The sequence below is a fragment of the Leucoraja erinacea genome, chromosome 15, assembly GCF_028641065.1.
Source record: "Leucoraja erinacea ecotype New England chromosome 15, Leri_hhj_1, whole genome shotgun sequence".
In the NCBI taxonomy this organism is placed as follows: Eukaryota; Metazoa; Chordata; class Chondrichthyes; order Rajiformes; family Rajidae; genus Leucoraja; species Leucoraja erinaceus.
In genome coordinates this window covers 36,484,988-36,501,933 of record NC_073391.1, presented here as the reverse complement: position 1 = coordinate 36,501,933, position 16,946 = coordinate 36,484,988, and the positions used below count along the sequence as shown (strand labels likewise).

The window sequence follows — 16,946 nt, the reverse complement described above, 5'->3', positions numbered from 1 at the left end:
ATACGATTGTTGGTCAGCTTGGACCTGGTGGGCCGAAGGGCCTGTTTCCACACTGTATTTCTAAACTAAACTAAACTAAAAGATAGACACAAAATGCTGGAATAACTCAGCAGGACAGGCAGCATCTCTGGAAAGAAGGAATGGGTGACGTTTCAGGTAGAGACCCTTCTTCAGATGGTGAAAACATGCATCTACAGTTCCTTCCTACATATATCTGTTCTACTTCCTGTTAACTAGCCAATCCTTCGTCTATGTCAATATGTTATCTCCTACAGTACGAGTTTCTATTTTGCCCAATAAGTTTTGATGCAGTTCCATATAAACGCCCTGTAGCAATCTGGGTATAGAACACCCGCTGGTTCCCCTGTATCCAGAGCACATTATGTTGTCAGAGAACTCCAATATTTTGATCAAACTTGAACTTCCTTCCATTAAATAACACTGACTTTGCCTTATTACTCTAAATCCCCTCAGCCTTTAATCATATCTTCTAAGATTTTCTAAATGACAGATGTTAAGGTAATTACCTGGTGTTTTCTTGCATTCTGTCTCCCTCCCTTTATTAACAAAGGAACTAGATCGGTTATTTCTAATCCAATGGAACTTTACTCAGACCTGGGGAATTTTGGAGAATTAAAATTGTTTATTCTCTACAATGGAGTCTGGAAAAGCTGAAGCCATGAGAAGCAACAGATAAATGGAAGTTCTACTTTTGATTTCTCCAATGTAGGGGGCTACCACATTATAATTCTGCACCCTCTCCAAAGCCTTCACATCCTTCCAGTAATGTGACCAGAACCACACGGACTACTCTAAATGCATTCTGACCAATATCTCATGGGGAAGTATCATGACTTCCTTCCTCTTATACTCGATTCCCAGACCAATGAAAGCGAGCATACCATATGCACTCTTTATCACTCTATCCAGTTATATTACCAATTTCAGGGAGCTATGAACCTGGACCCCAAGATCTCTCTGCTCATCAATACTGTTAGAGTCAAGTCAAGTCAAGAGTCAAGAGAGTTTATTGTCATGTGTCTCAGATAGGACAATGAAATTCTTGGTTGCTGCTGCACAACAGAATATTGTAGGCATAAATACAGATCAGATCAGAGTGTCCATATACCATAGAATATATATATATACACACATAAATAAACAGATAAAGTGCAATAGGCTGTTATAGTTCAGAGTTTGTTCGAAGTTGTGTTTAATAGTCTGAAGGCTGTGGGGAAGTAGCTGTTCCTGAACCTGGATGTCACAGATTTCAGGCTCCTGTCTTGTTTCAGTGCTGTATCTTTAAACTAATAAACTAAACAACTGTAAAATGCACTTACTTAAAGTCGATGACACCCTGTACAAGATACCTCTGATTCATTCAAGTTGCCACTCACTCTTCTAAACTCTAATGCATTCAAATCTAACCTGTCCAGATGTTCCTCATTTAAAAAAAAGTATTCAGCCATTGGTCTGGTAAGTCAAGTTGATCGTCGAATATGCAAATATGGTGAGGTACAGGTAAAATGAAAGCCTTCTGTAGTAAAATCCTTCCTTAAATAAGGAGACCAAATTTGTATACAATACTCCACATGTGGTCTCATTGTTGCCCTGTATAAATGAAGAATAACCTCCCTGGGAAGCTGGAAATGGTACAGAGATTTACGAGGATGTTCCCAAGTCTAGAGGGTCTGAGCTATAGGGAGAGGTTGAGTAGGCTGGGACTCTATTTCTTGGACAGCAGGTAAATGAGGGGTGATCTGATAGAGGTGTATACAATCATAAGAGGAATAGATCAGGTAGATGCACAGTCTCTTGCCCAGAGTAGGTGAATCGAGGACCAGAGGACATAGGTTTAAGGTGAAGGGGAAAAGATTGAATAGGAATCTAAAGGGTAACTCAGGCAGGGAATATCTCAGCATGTAAGAAACAGTTAGACAGATACATGGATAGAACAGGTTTGGAGGGATTATGGACCAAAGACAGGCAGGTGAGACTAATGTAGCTGGGACATGTTGGGCAAGTTGTATCACTCTATGACTCCATGACTACCTGCTATTGTATTCAATTCCCCTCGCAATAAATGATCAGATTATTTTAGCTTTCCTCATTACTTACAAGCGGATGCTTCTTTTATCTGAATCATAGATCTCAGACATCCAGATCTGTCGATGATTCAGAACCCTACAACGTCTCAGCATTTAGATAATATGTTTTTTTTTAATTTCCCTGCCACATTGAGCGAATTTACAAATTTACATTCTTCTCTATTTAGACAATAGGTGCAGGAGTAGGCCATTTGGCCCTTTGAGCCAGCACCGCCATTCAATGTGATCATGGCTGATCATCCCCAATCAGTACCCCCCCCCCCCCAGTCCTCCTGCCTTCTCCCCATATCCCCTGACTCCGCTATCTTTAAGAGCCCTATCCAGCTCTCTCTTGAAAGCATCCAGAGAACCTGCCTCCACCGCCCTCTGAGGCAGAGAATTCCACAGACTCACCACTCTCTGTGAGAAAAAGTGTTTCCTCGTCTCTGTTCTAAATGGCTTACTCCTTATTCTTAAACTGTGGCTCCTGGTTCTGGACTTTCACAATCACCTGATCTATGTATATCCCTCTGTGGCCTCCTTAAATCCTCTTTACAACCTGTTTTTGGTTGGAAATTCATCAAAGTTAACAATCACATCCCTTGCTGCCTTCATATACCTCCTTAAGTGAAAAACAAATCTGTACATAGTCCTCCAGTTATGCTCTTCCCAACTTTTATACTCAATCTCTTGGAATATCCCATCAGTTTTTTTTGTTACTTCCTTTACTTTGGTAACTTTCTGTTTTCAATCGGTATGCCCAAGTCCCTCTGTACACCATCATTCCCATAGAAGCAATTCCTCTTAGCGAGGTGGACAAGCATACAATTCTCCACATTATGCTCCAACTGCCTGAACTTTACTCTGTGCCTCCTCCCAATTTGCTTCCCAATTACCTTTGTACCTTCAACAAATTTAGATACAATGCACACATTATCTATTCACGTCTATCTGTCCCGCTGGGTTACTCCAGCATTTTGTGTGTATCTATCTATGTCTGTCAACACCGTATATACATGTCAGGATCATGCCTATCGTACACATAGAGGCACAAGAAACTGCACACTGGATGACAAAAATGCTGGAGAAACTCAGCATGTCGGGCAGCGTCTGTTTAGTCCGTGGAGCATCTGAAGAGGGGTCTCAACCTGAAGAGTTGAATGCACATCCCCTCCATGGGCGCTGCCCGACTCGATGGGTTCCTTCAGAACTTTGTGATCTGGACTTGAACAAAAAAAAACGGCACATGCTTTCAGGATCACGTAGATTGGATGACTCCAGGCTCCCCCACAGCTCCATACCCTCCATTCTCAGCCAGTCCGCGAGCAAACAGATTCTTCAACACCCTGCTAAGTGTTGGCCAGCTTCTTCTCCCCACCATTCGTACAACTGATAAACGAAAGAGTGGAAAGGAAACCACGACAGGTAATGGGTTATTGAAGGGCAGCCTTGTTTCCCTGGACCGTGCCCCAGAGATCGATCTGGACACCCTGGGACAATTCTGGCGAGATGTCCCCAGCAATGGGAATTATTTCTGACCCCCGTACGCCGGCTTCGCTGTCTACCCAACAAACAGCCAACAATGTTTGCTGTTTCCTTTATCATCGTTACTTTTTTTTGCATTTCTTTCATTCATTGTTCTTTACCCCTACATCACCGTCTACTTCTCTCGTTTCCCTTATCCCGAACCAGTCTGAAGAAGGGGCTCGACCCGAAACATCACCTATTCCTGCTCTCCAGAGATGCTGCCTGTCCCGCTGAGTTACTCCAGCTTTTTTTTTGTGTGTCTACACCTCGGTCCCCAGGGGGCTTTCGCAGTGTGTATCCAGTCTCCCTTCACTTGATCTCCTTCTCGGGAGGGCTCACTTGGTCGTGTGGGAATTGGAGTCGAGGGAGAGGGAGGTGAGGGGGGGGGGGGGGGGGGGGTGAGAGATGGAGGGTGGGAGGGAGGATGAGAGTGGGAGGGGGGTGGGGGGTAATAGAAACAAGATCTGCACATGCCCATCCTATCTTTCTCCAGTGGGGGCAGCTTCACATAAGACTTGGGCTGGCGGCATCGGAAGCAACAGTAGGAGGAGGTTGCGGAGTCAGGGCCGTGAGCTGGGGAACCTGAGCGCTGCCAACTACTGCGCGTGTTACTTCTGCACCGAGACCAACAGCATCAAGGGACTAGTCGCCGTCAGGCATCTCCTCACCCCCCCCCCCCTACCCAAACTCCCCGTATCCCCCCGGGCCCGGCTTTCTTTATTTGTCGCTAGCAGCCCAAACTGGGAGAGGGGGGAAGAAAATGTACCGGGGCCAAAACTTAACCGTTCGCTGCGGTTGAAGATTTTCTCTCTCGTTCCTTCTGCTGCCTCCACCTCCCCCCCCCCCCCCCCCTCTCTCTCTCTCTCTCGCTCCCTCTCGCTCTCTCTCTCTCACTCTCTCACTCGCACTCAGTTTCGAGCGCTGCACGAAAGCTTCCCATGACTGGCAAAGAGTGATGTTTGGAGAGGGAAGGAGGGGAGGGCAACAGTTCGCTTCCCAGGTGCTCGCAGTCTGTGCTCCATGGGTCTGGCCAGGGCCGGGGCGACGACGGTGCGGCCGACATAGCGCGTCGGGATCTGCGTACTGAGTGAGAGGCGACGGTGAGCCGCGGGCACCCGGCAGCGATGCTAAGGATGGGTAAGCGGCCATTCACTCTCCCGCAGCCACCGCGGACCGCGGACCCCCCCCCCCCCCCCCCCCCCCGCCGCCGCCCGCCGCCGCCGCCTTCACGGTCACGGTCCATTCCGATGCCGCTCCAAGTTGCTTGCGATCAGAATTCCCTGATCGCTTTAAAGTTGCGGCAATCTTCCACCGCACGTCCGGGGGGGGAGGACACACTCACACGCATTTAAGGACGCCGCGGATTAAAACAAAATGCAAACGGCTCTTGTGCGGCTGCAAACGCGCGATTCATTAGAATAACTTTTCTCTCTTTGCAGGTCTCGGGGTAATTGCACTACTAAGTGGTCGAGTCGCAGTGTTAGTGATGGCACCTACTGTCTTGTTGAGTCTCCTCTCCGGCGCCGATCGAGCGTGTCCCAGTAACTGCAGGTGTCACGGTAAAATAGTGTACTGCGAATCGCTCAGCCTCCAGGAGATCCCCCCGAATATCTCCCCCGGCTCCCTGGGACTCTCTCTCCGCTACAACAGCCTGCAGACGTTAGAGCACAACCAGTTCGTGGGGCTCAACCAGCTGACCTGGCTGTACCTGGACCACAACTACATCGGCCTGGTCCACGAACACGCCTTCAACGGCATCCGCAGGCTCAAGGAGTTAATCCTGAGCTCCAACAAGATCACCGGCCTGTTCAACAACACCTTCCGACCGGTCACCAACCTGCGCAACCTCGACCTCTCCTACAATCAGTTGCAGTCGCTGCAACCCGAGCAGTTCCGGGGGCTTCGCAAACTCCAGAGCTTGCACCTCAGGTCCAACAACCTGCGCACGGTGCCTGTCAGAATATTCCAGGACTGCCGCAACTTGGAGTTCCTGGACATGGGGTACAACCGCATCCGGAGCCTGGCCCGCAACGCGTTCGCCGGCCTGGGCCGCCTGCTGGAGCTCCACCTGGAGCACAACCAGTTCTCCAAGGTCAACTTGGCCCACTTCCCCCGCCTCATCACCCTGCGTATCCTCTACTTACAGTGGAACAAGATCAGCGTGGTCATCCAGGGCATGTCGTGGACCTGGAGCTCGCTGGAGAAACTGGACTTGTCCGGCAACGAGATCCAGGCCATTGGGCCCAACGTGTTCCAGTGCGTGCCCAACCTGAGCACGCTGCACCTGGACTCCAACAAGTTGACCACGGTAGGGCAGGAGATCCTGGAGTCCTGGATCTCGCTCAGCTCCGTCAGCCTCTCGGGCAACATGTGGGAGTGCAACAGGAACATCTGCTCTCTGGTAAACTGGCTGAAGATGTTTAAGGGGAGGAGGGAGAATACAATGATCTGCGCGGGGCCAAAGCAACTGCAGGGAGAACAAGTGGTGGAGGCAGTCGACAACTATAACATTTGCATTAAAACGCAAAGAATCACCACCCACGCGGTGCCGGAGCCCCCCAAACTCCAAGCCAAACCAACGTTTAAAACAAGGCTTCCAAAGGCCAACTCAGAAAGCAAAGGCCAGGCCCCAGTTCCCGCAGCCACCACTCCTCCACAACCCAGCTCCGACTCTGAGGACATCGAGCCCGTCTCCTTCCACAAGATCATCGCGGGCAGCGTGGCCCTCTTCCTCTCCGTGCTGGTCATCCTTCTGGTCATCTACGTGTCCTGGAAACGTTACCCGGCGAGTATGAGGCAGCTCCAGCAGCGCTCGCTGGGCCGAAGGCGACGCAAGAAGAGGCAGTCGCTGAGGCAAATGGTGCCCACTACCCAGGAATATTATGTTGATTACAAGCCTGCACACACCGAGGCCACGGAGATGCTGATGAACGGAACAGCTTCTTGCACCTTTAACAAATCAGGCTCCAGGGAATGCGAGGTATGAACTTCTCATCACACACAAAACATGCGGGAGTTATAGAGGTAAACACGTGAACTGTGGCCGGGGTCTTAAATGTTTGCCCTGGGTGAGATTTGGCGGAATAGTTATTTTTGATTGAACCCTGCATATAGTATATTATTGAAAGGTGCGCACATACATTCCAAAAGCTCAGAGGTTTCGTTTTTCATCAACAGCTATTGATTTTAATAAATGCATTCACCGAATTGTTTCTTTGCGGGAAATGTGTTACTGTTATGATCACAATCGTGCCTTTTGTATATAAAAAAAAATCTATTGTTGCCACTACCTTGAAGTCGGCGTTGCTTTCTTGCCAAGCTCCAAGCTCCAAGCTAAGGCGTTAGGAACTTGTAGATGTGTACATTGCCAATCCTGCATGTTGCATTTAATTGATTGGATTGCTGGTGCGATTTCCGAAGCTCGGTCGTTGCCTTCTGAACGTTAATTGATGCACTACTGTTCCTGATTGCTGTGTTTCACGGAGCGCTGCAGTCAGATGATGATTGAATCTTGGTAGTTTAGACGGGGAGGTTGGCACCCGGCCACAAGGAGGTCTCACTGACTCTGAGCCTTCAGAGTGCAGCGAGAAAGGCGGTTGGCCATTGTCAGCCGATTGGGACTCAATACTCATTGACCCATCTTGCTTGAATGCAAGAACAGAAAACGGCAAGATGGTTCAATGGGATAGATTGGGACAAATCATCATGGGCATGGGCATGGGAGGGAGGGTCATAACCTTATTTTTTAACACTGAACATAGAACAGTATAGCGCAGGAACAGGCCCTTCGGTCCACAATGCCTATGTCCAACATGATGTCAAAACTAACTTATCTGCCTGCATATAATTCATATCCCCACATTGCAAGACTGGTTGGGTCCTGGGGCCGGAGTTGGGTTCGTGGGAGGTGGTCTTGGAGAGGAGGATGCTCCTCAAACTGCGGAACATCCTGGACAATACAGCTCACCCCCTCCATGGCACACTGGTCAACCTGAGGAGTACCTTCGGCAACAGACTGGTTCCACCGACAGAGCGCCACGGGAGATCCTTCTCCCCTGTGGCTATCAAACTGTACAACCCCTCCACCTTCTGTCGTGGGTAGACCGAGACCGACTACCCTCCCTATCCCAATCTTTGCACATCCCCAATCCTTTCCACTCGTCACTTTAATTTCATGTATTTTGTGTTTTTTATGACTGTTGGCAGACCAATTTCCCTCCTGGGATAAATAAAGTTATATCGCATTGTATCCATATCCATTTACCTATCTAAACGTCTCTTAAATGCCTCTACTGTATCTGCCTCCACCACCAGTCTCCGCGTCCCAGGCACTCACCGTCCTCTGTGTAAAAAAAATACCTGCCCGGTGCATCTCCTTTAAACCTTGCCCCTTTCATCTTCAAGCTATGCCCTCCAGCATTTGATATTTCCATTCTGGGGAAAAAAAAGGTTCTGAAAATGTAGATCTAAGCCATCGGGAATATTATCAGGAAGCATTTTTTCCTACTGGACTTGGTTTGAATCCGGGACTCTCCTCTAAAAGACTGCCGATGTTCGGGGTGAACTGCACCCCAGAAGGGTTCCTGTGAGCCGAGTGTATATATTAATAGTGAGGGGCCTCAAAAAGCGGAATAGCTTCTTCCCGTTCCTTATTATGACATTAATTATTATGACGAACAGCAGAGATCTTGTATCCCTTGCCTCGCCACGAGGGAGTGCGCCGCGTTGTCGCAACTGAAGTATCTGAAGCATTATTAGCTTTTTGTTTAATCCATAATACACGATGTCGACTGTGTGATGTGGCCGTGTGTTGTCGCGAATTATTTCAAGCAGCCAAGGGTGCTGAGAATGGGGTATACTGTACTGTTTGACATTAGCTGAGAAAAATATCAAAAGTGACAAAGCTTGTGGCTCTGAAGCCACTCACTTTTAAGAATCATAGATTATCACCCGGAGATTGTAATTGCTTCATTCCGACGCCTGATTCCAAAAGCTAATCAGATCCCGCCCCCCTCCTCCTACCCGCTTCCTTCGCTTTACATAGTTTGACTGTTTTATAATAGTATGGTATTTTGCAAGACCAGTCAACGTAAGTTTGACTTTATGTCGATTGAACGTAAATTCAGATTTATTTGGATTGAAGGTGAATTCAATTTTGCATAGAATAGTTCGCATTGTGTGCAGATTGAATAGTCCCCATGGATTTAACATCTCTCTATTATTGTAAAATGTTGCGAGGACGTGAAGACATGGGGACACCTGTATGAAATACCCTTGTCAGTGGCAGGACTTGTGCGTTGTAATTCTTGGTACATGTATACGAGGTTCTTAAGCGGCAAGGTTTCAGGTTTGCGAAATGGGTTGTGCGTTGAGGCGGGGGGGGGGCGTAACTCCGCGCCTTGCCAGAGGCCGCCTGTAAACAGTGACAGCGCTGCCACCCCCTCTCCTCTGGCAATGAGAGTAACTCACACTACGAGGTCCTCCAACTTTTTTTTTGTCCGCCCCGCCTCACTCCAGACATTTGCTCCCTCCTCCGCCCTCTCTATTCAACAAACTGATCTATTCCTATTCACCAACTCTCCTCCGGCTTAACCACCCTTCCACCCCACACTTTAAATGCGTGTTCGAAGCCTCACCAGGGTGGAAGTGGAGAACAGGGGTTGGGGTTGTTCCACGTCGCCCACGACCAACGAGAAGGGCTGGGAAACGGAGAAAGAACCTTCCTTCCCGAAGCCCATTGGTTTCAGCTGCAGGGTCTCGACCCAAAACGTCATCCATTCCTTCTCTCCAGAGCTGCCTGTCCAGCTGAGTTACCCCAGCATTTTGTTAATATTTGTTAAACCAGCATCTGCAGCTCCTTCGTACCGATTTCAACTGAAGCTTTGGCGGTGAATGGAGGGGGGGCGGGGGGGTGAGGAAGTAAAAGCAGGGTACGTCGCAGACTACATCTCAAGCAAGACCTGACGGTTAACAAATCTAAATGCACAAAACACGATGTCAAAACAAAGTGTCTGCAAACGGAACTATTAAAGCAACGTGTACTTGTTTGTGAAAACTGAGAGTTTAATCATTTGTGAAGTCCTGTCTAACAAAGGGGTAATGGCACATATGAATGGCTTTACACAGTATGTGGAACAGGATCGATAAACTAAGGAGAAATAATTAAAGACGCGAGGAAGGTATTTTAAATTCTGGCAGGCTAATGCAAAGAAAAATCTATCACACAAAGCCTTGTTCACAGAGAGAGCGAGACTCTTAATTAACAGTGCGCTGTTGCCTTTGCCAATTGTGCTCCATCAGTTTTATAGAGTCATCTCTCCAGTACTTTGTTGTATAGGTAACTAAGATACTGTTGGTTTTTATGACTAAGCATGACTGTTATGCGCACAGAGTTGGCGTGCAGGAGAATGGAGGCTGGAGCCCCCATACACCAACACTTCCTTTTTGAACACAATCAAAAGGACGTGCATAATGATCACTGTGACTTAGAATGCAAACGTTCAATTTCAGTTTCATGGAAGCTGGGCAGAAAAACTCAACTGGATCATTGACCAATAGTGTCTGATCTAAAATGCTCTTTCTCTTTCCATGGATGCTGCCTGGCCTTCTGACTGTTCACAGCATTTTCTGTTTTTATTTCGGATTTCCACCAAATGCATGTTTTTTTTAATTTCTGTGCAGTGTTGGATCAGTAACTCCCTCCTAATATCATTCTATTTGCCAGTGAGCTTTCAAATACTGGAGCGCAGGAGGCTAATGGGTAATCTTATGGAGGTGTTTAAGATCATGAGAGGAATAGATAGGGTGAATGCGCAGAGTTCAGTTTTTTAGTTTCGTTTAGAGATGCAGGGCTGAAACAGACCCTTCGGCCCATCGAGTCCACGCCGACCAGCGATCCCCGCACACGAACACTATCCTACACACACCAGGAACAATTTACAATTGTACAAAGCCAATCAGCCGACACACCTGTACGTCTTGAGTGTGGGAGGAAATCGGAGATCCTGGAGATCCCGGAGAAAACCCATGTAGGTCACCGAGAGAACGTACAAGCTCTGTATAGACAGCGCCTGCAGTCAGGATTGAACCCGGGTCTCTGGCGCTGTAAGGCAGCAAATCTCAGATTCAGATTCAGATTCAACTTTAATTGTCATTGTCAGTGTACAGTACAGAGACAACGAAATCTGCCGCTGCACCACTGCGCCACCCTTTTACCCAGGGTAAGGGAATCAAGAACCAGTGCACATAGGTTTAAGGTGAGAGGGGCAAGTTTGAATAGGAACCTGTGGGATAAATGTTCATTCAGAGGGTGGTACGTAAATGGAATAAGCTGCCGGAGGAGTTGGTTGAGGCAGACACTACAACAGTTTAAAAGATGCTTCAACAGGTACATGGAGAGGAAGCAGTTAGATGGATATGGGCCAAACATAGGCAAATGGGACAGGCTCAGACAGGGCATCATGATTGGGATGGGAGAGTTAGGCCAAGGGACTGTTTCCATGCTGTCTGTGATACTCTATAACTCTATTACTTCGATAGAACAATAATACTGTTTTTCTGCATGTGGAGCATTTAAGTTCATAAGTTAGAGGCAGAATCAGGCCATTCGTCCCGTCAAATCTACAATAAGCTTTATAAAGAAAATACAAAGAAACAAAAGAAGAGTAATTTAAAATCTAAGACTAGCGAACTTCTAAATACATATATAAAAAATACTAATATAATAGATGTATGGAGATCTGCTAATCCAGTTGGAAGGGAATACTCGTTTTACTCTTCGGTACATAAAACTTATTCAAGAATTGATTATTTTTTAGTGGATATGAAATTAATGCCATATACAAACAACCCAGCATACCACATTAGTAGTATCTCAGATCACTCTCCGTTGACATTTTCAGTAAAATTTGAGGGAATGCCGGGTAAAAAAAATTTTTGGAGGTTTAATACACATGTTTTAAATGATGTGCAAGGCTATCAATATTTAAAACACCAAATTAAACTTTTTTTCGATACAAATGATATACCAGGTACTTTGCCTTCTTTATTATGGGAAACTTTTAAGGCATTTATGAGAGGAATTATAATTTCATATCAAAGTTTTCAAAATAAAAAGAATAAGACAGAACAATTGTTGTTAGAACAAGAAATCAGGCAGTTAGAGTTGGATAATGCCAAAGATTCCACGACAGATAAACACAATAAGATAATATTAGTGAAATTTAAACTTAATCGAAGTCTATCGGCAAGAGTAATAAGACTATTCCAAATTACAAAACAGGAACATTTTGAGTTTGGTGACAAACCACATAAGCTTTTAGCTCGCCAATTGAAAAAACAAGAAAAGGAAAATACTATAACCAAAATTAAATCAAAGAAAGGTGAATTACTAATACTACCTAAAGATATTAATAATAGATTTGCCCAATTTTACCAAAACTTATATACATCTAAAATTAAAATAGAAGATAGTAAAATAAAAAAAATTCTAGATAACTGTAATCTTCCAATACTGGACCTTTTGGAACAAGATGAACTAGGAGCTCAAATTACAATCAAAGAAATAGGTGAAACAATAAAATCGCTGAAAAATGGTAAGACACCGGGACCAGATGGTTTTAATAATGAATTTTATAAAAAATTTCATGAGATAACGACCCCTTATTTATTTAATTTATACTCCCATGCTTTTAAAGAAACCAAACTACCTGAAACACTAACAGAATCAACTATTACGCTTATTCCAAAAAAAAGATAAAGATTTAGAAGATCCGGGCTCGTACAGAGCTATATCACTTTTAAATACAGATCAGAAAATTTTAGCAAAGATTTTAGCAAGAAGATTAAGCAAATATATTAGTAAATTGATAAACCCTGATCAAACGGGGTTTATACCCAAAAGATACTCATTTAATAATCTGAGACGCCTGTTTAATATAATGTACTCGCATAAAGTAGAGGAAGAAGATATATCAATTATTTCTTTGGATGCAGAGAAAGCATTTGATCAGGTAGAGTGGCAATACTTATATAAAGTACTACAAAAATTTAATATGGGAGAGAATTTTATAACATGGGTAAAATTATTATATGATAAACCGATGGCAAGAATTTTAACTAATACCATGTTATCTCAAAAATGTCAACTATCAAGGGGTAATAGGCAGGGATGTGCACTATCACCCCTGCTATTTGCCCTTATGATAGAACCCCTGGCTGAAAGTATAAGAATTCATCCAAATATTCAGGGCTATAATACCAGGGACTCAAAGAATAAAATCTCATTATATGCAGACAATATACTTTTATATATTACAAAGTCACAAACGAGCATACCAAATTTATTAAATTTAATAGAGGAATTTGGGTCATTTTCTGGATATAGAATAAACTGGAATAAAAGTGAAATCATGACATTAAAACCTCAAGAACCTACACACTTATTGAAGTTCCCCTTTAAAATCGCAACAGAAAATTTTAAATATTTGGGTATTCAGATTACTAGAAAATATAAAGCATTATTCAACGCTAATTTCATACCTTTATTAAATAAACTTAATACGCTGATTAAATTTGGAAAACACTTCCCTTATTATTAGGTAGAATAAATGCAATAAAAATGATCTTCCTACCACAATTACTATACCTATTTCAGTCTATATACCAAAATATTTAAAAAAAAATTAGATTCTGATATTACTAATTATATTTGGGACTATAGATCACATAGAATCACAAAAAAAAAACACTTATGTAAACCAAAAGAGGTCAGGGGACTTTCACTTCCGAATTTTATGTATTATTACTGGGCAGTGCATATTAAGAATATGATTTATTGGTTGGATAGTTCTACCCAACAGACAGAATGGATAAAAATGGAGAAGGAGGGTTGCCATCCTTGTAATATAGGAACGATCCTCTTCTCCTCAAAAAAACTGAATAACACAATATATAAGAAGAACCCAATTATATATGGTACAATAAGAATTTGGAAACAAATAAAATTATCTTTAAAATTAAGAAATCCATCACTGTTAATGCCAATAGCGAATAACCCTTTATTTAAACCATCTCTTATTGATAAGACATATAACCAATGGGAAAGTATCGGAATTAGAAGGATCGGGGATATGTACGAAATGGGAAACCTACTATCATTCCAACAATTACAATTAAAATTTAAATTGAAAAACAACCAATATTTTAAATATCTTCAGATTTGCGATTTCATGAAAAAATATATACAAGGATATCAAAAAGTAACTCCTGACTTATTGGAAGAAGCAATGAATATTGAAGCTGACTCACAAAAATTAATATCATATTTATATAATAGTATTCTAAATATAGGCCTACCATCAACAGAGGTACTTAGAGAAGAGTGGGAACGGGATCTAATGATAAAAATTACGACGGTTAAATGGGAAAAATACTTGATATATATTCACAAATGTTCAATTAATGTAAGACATAATCTAATTCAATTTAAAATTGTACATAGATTATATTATTCAAAAACAAGATTGAACAAATTTTATCCAAATATATCCGCCACTTGTGATAAATGTCTAGCCCAAAAGGCAACTATAACACACTCCTTAGTTTCCTGCATAAAACTTTATAGATTTTGGAATTATATTTTTGAAATATTTACAAAATTATTCAAGACAAGAATGGAACCTAATTCTGAAATGATTATATTTGGCGTAATGGAAGATGGGAATAAATTGAACACATCTCAAAATCTATTCCTTAACTATGGTTTAATAATACAGGTGCACAACCTTTTATCCGGTGTTCCGGAAACCGAAAAAAAACTCCGAAAACCGGCCATTTTTTCCAGATGGCGTCTGCGCACCAAAGCTCGCGTTTGGCGCCAAACTTGACCCAAAACGACCCACGGTCAACCCAGGTCTGTACTACTGTAGCGGCTGCCTCCTCCCCGGAGACCGGGGAGACGCTTAAACATCTGTAAATCATTGCTTAAATGTTAGTCAGTTAGTTTGGAGGGCTTTTATGTGAAGGGGTAAACTTTAATTCTTAATCCCCTACCTGGTCGGAGAGGCGGGGAGCGGTCAATGCCTTACCGGGTCGCCGTGCAGTAAGCTCCGCAGCGCTGTGGCCAGTGGGGCTGCGGGCGGCGCCGGTTGTAGCTCCGACCCCGGCAACTCTACCCCTGGCTGCGAGGCGCTCCAAATCCAGTGCCGCCCGCGACCGGACGCCCGCCCAATGTTAGGAGTCGGCGGCGTCGTAGCGCTGGGATACCAGCGGGAAGCGGGCAATGCCTTACCGGGTCGCCGTGCGGCAAGCTCCGGAGCGCTGTGGCCGCCTTCTTCCAACATTCGCGGAGCGTCGCTGGATTTGGAGCCGCGCAGCCAGGGGTAGAGTTGCCGGGGTCGGAGCTCCAACCGGCGCCGCCCGCGGCCGGACGGAGCCCCCAGCTCCGCGAGGTTGGGAGTCGCCGACCAGGTAGGGGACTAAGAATTAAAGTTTCCCCCTTCACCCCTACTCCACCACCACCACATAAAATCCCTCCAAACTAACTGACTAACATTTATGCAATGATTCTCACAGTCTTCGGGGAGGAGGCAGCTGCTCCAGTCAAGCCGCCCGCGCTACCTACCTAATCTACGCTAAAAATCTTCCATTATGAAATCCGAAAATGTCCGAAATCCGACAAGTGTCTGGTCCCAAGGCTTTCGGATAAAAGGTTGTGCACCTGTAGCAAAAAAATGAATACTTAAATTTTGGAAGGGTACATCAATACCAACGCTTAAAATGTGGATTGCAAGTATGTTGGACACCGCTCATCTTGAGGAAATGCGATTCCTCCTAATGGATAAATCAGACCAATTCATAACGAGTTGGTCTCCATTCGTCGTTTTTTTTGGAATCATATGGTGCAACACAATTGTAAAAAATAACTGTTTCAGGACTGGACGAGGGTTGGTCAAATTATAAATAATGATCTCCTTTACTTTTTTATTTTATTTTCTTTTCTCTATTTTCTCTCTCAACTTTCTTCATTTACTCGTTTTCTTTCTTCACACACTATATATTTCACATCTTTCTATCCTTTACTATCTAACTTCATTTTCTTATTCTAATCTTTTTTCAATGTAACAAAAAAAAAAATAATAAGTTGTACATAAAATATATTATGAAAATATATATTAGGCACTTTGGTGCCATATGACTGTACTTCTAATAAAATAAAAAAAAATTTAAAAAAAATAAAAGACATTCGGGAAATACCCAGCGGATCAGGCAGCATCTGTTGTCAGAGAAACATTTTATGTCCTTGACCTGATTTTACAAAACTGACTGGGCTACTTTACTCTCTCCAAATATGCTGCTTGGCCTGCTCAGTACTCACAACATTTTTCTGTTTTGATTTCAGATCTGCAGCATTACATTAATGCCGTGGCAAACACACTGCACCCTACTCTGATGGACAGGAGTCATATTCTTTTCAAGCAGCATCAGGTTTTGATTTCACTTCCACCTTCTGACGAGTGTGCAGAAGATAGATGCAAGGGCAGTGATATAGTGCCACTCAGGTCAATAAGCGTTACTGCATTCGTCATCATTTCACCAATTAATACTATTTTATTCACTTGCTTCATTTTTATCATGCAACTGTCTATAAAAAATTTTAATATGCATGTTTGAGTATAAATAAATTCTATCATGCAGTTTATGCACAGCATCTGCAACTCTAATATCACTATTCATCACAACTAGACTCCGCTGTACACAAGCCTCCTTCTACTCTCATTGCTTCTCACTCTGTCCTCAAGCATTCCTTTGTTCCTTGTACAGCAAATGTAAGCATCAATACACTGCTCAAATGTTTTGCTGCTCTCTGCTTAGGTTATTCCCCCGTTTCAAAGGGAATAAACTCCTCTGGAACTCTGTTTTAAACCTGCTGCTGCTTGATAGAAATCTTTACTAGTCCATCACCCCTTTGCTGAAGTCCAGATGGCTGTGTGCACCTTGCCCGATGGTGGATTGGAGAGGGTTAAGTGCACAGCCACAGGGATTATTCTAGGAATTAGAAGCAGGTCTAAAGACTGAAGGAAGACTTTGCGCTGGTATTTAAAATGCTGAGCAGATTTCATGTAAATGTAAACAACCTATCCCATTTAGATTGTGAGCACGGAAGGTGAGCCATGGATTTCAAATGAACAAAATTCATAGCGGTTATCTTCCTTACCTCTGAGATAAGTTTGTTTTTGTCTCAGGCTAAAGTATTTGCTTTCTTCATCAGTCACAGTTCCATGAAACTTGCAAAATATTGCCAACTTGTTTTTTTTTTCTAAATTTTCTCTT

The 16,946-nt window shown here is 43.8% G+C and overlaps 2 protein-coding genes across 2 annotated transcripts in view; one reads left to right on the top strand and one right to left on the bottom strand.

Moving 5' to 3' along the window:
* LOC129704214 (catenin alpha-3-like) overlaps window positions 1-16,946 on the bottom strand; it is a 959,161-nt gene that overhangs the window by 527,294 nt on the left and 414,921 nt on the right. The window lies entirely within an intron of this gene.
* LOC129704216 (leucine-rich repeat transmembrane neuronal protein 3-like) overlaps window positions 4,490-16,946 on the top strand; it is a 236,515-nt gene continuing 224,058 nt past the window's right edge. The window contains exons 1-2 of the mRNA XM_055647181.1: window positions 4,490-4,751; window positions 5,054-6,594. Of these exons, the coding sequence (XP_055503156.1) occupies window positions 4,739-4,751; window positions 5,054-6,594 (1,554 nt within the window). The 5' untranslated portion in view covers window positions 4,490-4,738. The remainder of the gene's footprint in view (window positions 4,752-5,053; window positions 6,595-16,946) is intronic.